General features: G+C 39.0%; 1 protein-coding gene across 2 annotated transcripts; it reads right to left on the bottom strand.

Annotated features, from left to right (window-relative positions):
* Positions 1 to 266: 266 nt before the first annotated feature.
* Positions 267 to 2,560, bottom strand: LOC128511079 (HIG1 domain family member 1A, mitochondrial-like). Of its 2 annotated transcripts, XM_053483710.1 has the most exons (5): positions 2,480 to 2,497; positions 1,968 to 2,112; positions 1,666 to 1,764; positions 1,148 to 1,282; positions 267 to 504 (listed from the first exon to the last, which is right to left on the bottom strand). In XM_053483710.1, the coding sequence occupies exons 3-5, from the start codon at positions 1,751 to 1,753 to the stop codon at positions 449 to 451; spliced, it is 279 nt and encodes a 92-aa protein (XP_053339685.1). In that variant the 5' UTR covers positions 1,754 to 1,764; positions 1,968 to 2,112; positions 2,480 to 2,497; the 3' UTR covers positions 267 to 448. The 2 variants fall into 2 exon arrangements, with proteins under 2 accessions (XP_053339685.1, XP_053339686.1); XM_053483711.1 differs by lacking the exon at positions 1,968 to 2,112 and having other exon boundaries at positions 2,480 to 2,560.
* Between the last annotated feature and the right edge of the window lie 511 nt (positions 2,561 to 3,071).

The following is a 3,071-nucleotide window of genomic DNA, read 5'->3' on the forward strand; positions in this document are numbered from 1 at the left end:
CTTTCTTATGCCAACCTGGCTAAAGTTATGGTTTAACCAGGTCAGGATGGGGCCTGAGAGACATTGTTATATTTCACAGGTTTACTCACCTAACTTAGTATTATAACAACTGTATTTCATGTAAAACCAGGACATCATACTGTGCTAGTTAAATCACCAGGATACCGACACATCAGTAAAACACACTGATATAGTTAATGAAAGCATATGTGTTACCTTTTACACAGTAAAATAAAAACTTTATTGAAGAAAGCACATCAAAACTCGATTGAAAGTGCCAATACTTCTGGAGTCCTACAGATCCATGAAGCAATGAGCTTTAGTTTTATTTAAAAATGAAACATATGTGTATGTTTTATATCTCTCTGTTGATTACCTAAAATAAAGTGTGTTTAATCACAGGTGAATAAATAATGAACTGAGATTAATGAGTCCTGGAGGCAGGGCTTCAGGTTTGCTTCCTATCAGGCGCCAGGTATTCCTTGTACATCGAGTATATCACACCTGCAACAGACACACACACACACACACCTGTGTTACAGGCAGACATTCAAAAGACATTCAAGCTCCCGGGCACGTACACACCAGGTAAGGACACATGTTGGAACACGCCCATCCTACAGAGAAAAGCCCATAACAGTGAAGACACGCCCACCATTTAGGGACGGATGCAACAGCAGCATGACTCAGCACAAACACGAAAGTGGAAGTCTTAGATCTGATGAGAGATTTATGGAAGTTTGGTTTACTTATTCTGAGTGAATTTCACTGTATGCTCCTATCGCCCTGTGGGAGTGTGTTATAAACATAGACAGGAAATTAATTCGCTCACTTTGCTCCTGATACACCAACCCTGAGCTGCTGTGTATCTGTGGGATGTGTGTGTCACTCTCATGGGGTGAAGGTGACACCAAGGTCAAATCTCTGAAACAGCATATTTTTCCCAACAACTCTCTTCCTGTTTGTACGATTTTAAGGCGATATGTATTACTAGTATAACTGCACTCACACAGACAAACACAAACACACACTAAAGCTGTACTTCTGTAATGAAATGTCAGTCTCATAAACACACACCGCATCTTTCCAGGACAGACTCCAGTCTACGATGACTCTGAACTGATAGAATTGAACATTTTATACTCACCGAGTGTCATGGCACCGACGACGAAGCCCTGAGCCCTGACCCGCATGTGGATCAGATGGACAGACATCTTGGTTTCCCCACGAGACTTCAGCCTGTACAGTCCATACGCCACGACTCCGAGGAAGCCCGCCATTCCTAACACACACACACACACACACACACACACAGAATAGTGAGGATAGTTGTAACATTGTAATAAAGTCATATTAAACATCATTCATTACTCGAGCGAGCGAGAGAACAGAAGAGTGTGTAAAATCTCAGTGAAAATTAACCTCTACAATAAAACCATAAAGATGAACTTTTAGATCGGTGGTTTTCATGTACACTGAGCTTCCTGTGAACTCCAGTACAGTAAGTCAACATGAGGCTTAATACAAAACTGTGAAAAGCCATTTAGATACGATAAAAGAACGAACACATTCTAGTAAGAAGTGAGTTTAATGCAACCCGTCATTTACACACTACTCTGTATTTCAAGCCATTAAAGTGCATATCGGCAGGTGTGTGTTACTCACCTATAGGGACAAACGGAGACTCTTTAGCTTTCCTCACTAATTTAGAGGACTGATTCTCATCTGCAGACCAGTTACTGCTCGAACTCATTGTCAAATTAACTGCAGAAAGACAGGAAATAATCAGATACAGAGAAAACTGACACGAAACACACTTTCTGACATTTTATTGATTTCCACTTTTACATCTGAAACTTCAGCTCTAAATCACAAGTAAAGGAATGCAAACCTATCATTATTATTATTATTATTATTACAAAAAGAATAATCTTTGTTAACATTAGCACGCTCTCTGCGTAACTTACATTAAATCCGATAAACAGATAAACTCTTAGTCCAGACCGAGTGTGTTGTCAAACACTGCGGGTTATTAACTCCTTGTAAACAGCTGTAATGCACTCACTGACTTCCAGCCGCTCAGCTGTCTGACATTCAGCGCTCTACGGAAGCCTGTTGGTGACGTCAGAACTACGTCAAGATCACCGCATCAGAAGTACGTTTGCAGGCACGAGGGTCATTTTAACCAATCAGAGAGCTTCGTCTTATTCGGGTATTTTAGGTTCTTCCTACAAACTAGCTCGTTTCCAGCGGGTGATTAAAGTAAATAATATGTCCATAATTATCTGGTTATAAGCCGACAAGCTAGCTTTCTTTTTATTATACTATATTTAGCTAATATAGCCACCCTCAGATGACCGCAAACTAGCCAGGAAGAAGCGCGGGGGATTGTGGGATGTGTAGTACAAACACATTTACTAACATAATAATACATTCCTAAATAAATATTTTAAGGTAGTTGAAAATAAAAGCACAAAACCTTGGTAGAGACACAGATTCAGTGTGTAATCCGGAAGTGAAAACGAACAGCTCGCGACTGAACTCAATGACAGGGATTTACTTCCGCTACCGGTGTGACGTCACGACCTGTAACGTAAAGGCCCAGGGTCATAAAGGGGTACTAATCTCATTAAAACATATTGGAATAAGGCAAAATCTAAAATATTATTTGCCACTAATTGGGAATTATGTAATTAAAACGCTGGAAAAAGGATGATAGACTTTTTAGCCTTGTTTACTTTCTAGGCAAGTAGAAAAGGGTGCTTTTATTGGGTCTAGGAGTAAATAAATTGAAGAAGGTGAAAAAAAATCCTGCTTATTTCTTTAGTCTGGAAAACCATCGCTCCAAAAATGTAATTGAAAAATTAAAAATAGGTGAAAATATTATTGAAGATCCTTGTGAGATCGATGATCACTGTGCTACATTCTATGGGAAGCTTTATCAATCTACAGTGGTTATTGCAATTAATCTACTTCTTTCTGGGTTCTGTTAGTCACAGTAAAGTCTTTTTAATGATGAGAGAGTATTATGTAACTTTTCAAGTAATCCTGAAAAGTTCTTTAATCAATTA

Source organism: Clarias gariepinus, chromosome 23 (assembly GCF_024256425.1).
Source record: "Clarias gariepinus isolate MV-2021 ecotype Netherlands chromosome 23, CGAR_prim_01v2, whole genome shotgun sequence".
NCBI lineage: Eukaryota > Metazoa > Chordata > Actinopteri > Siluriformes > Clariidae > Clarias > Clarias gariepinus.

Bases quoted from the DNA above. Each gene is read 5' to 3' on its own strand.
- LOC128511079 (XM_053483711.1), bottom strand. From the start codon at position 1,753: ATGAGTTCGAGCAGTAACTGGTCTGCAGATGAGAATCAGTCCTCTAAA. The intron at 1,283-1,665 runs GTGAGTAACACA...TGTGTGTGTTAG, and splicing joins GTCTCCGTTTGTCCCTATAG to GAATGGCGGGCTTCCTCGGA. The intron at 505-1,147 runs GTGAGTATAAAA...TGTCTGTTGCAG, and splicing joins CGTCGGTGCCATGACACTCG to GTGTGATATACTCGATGTAC.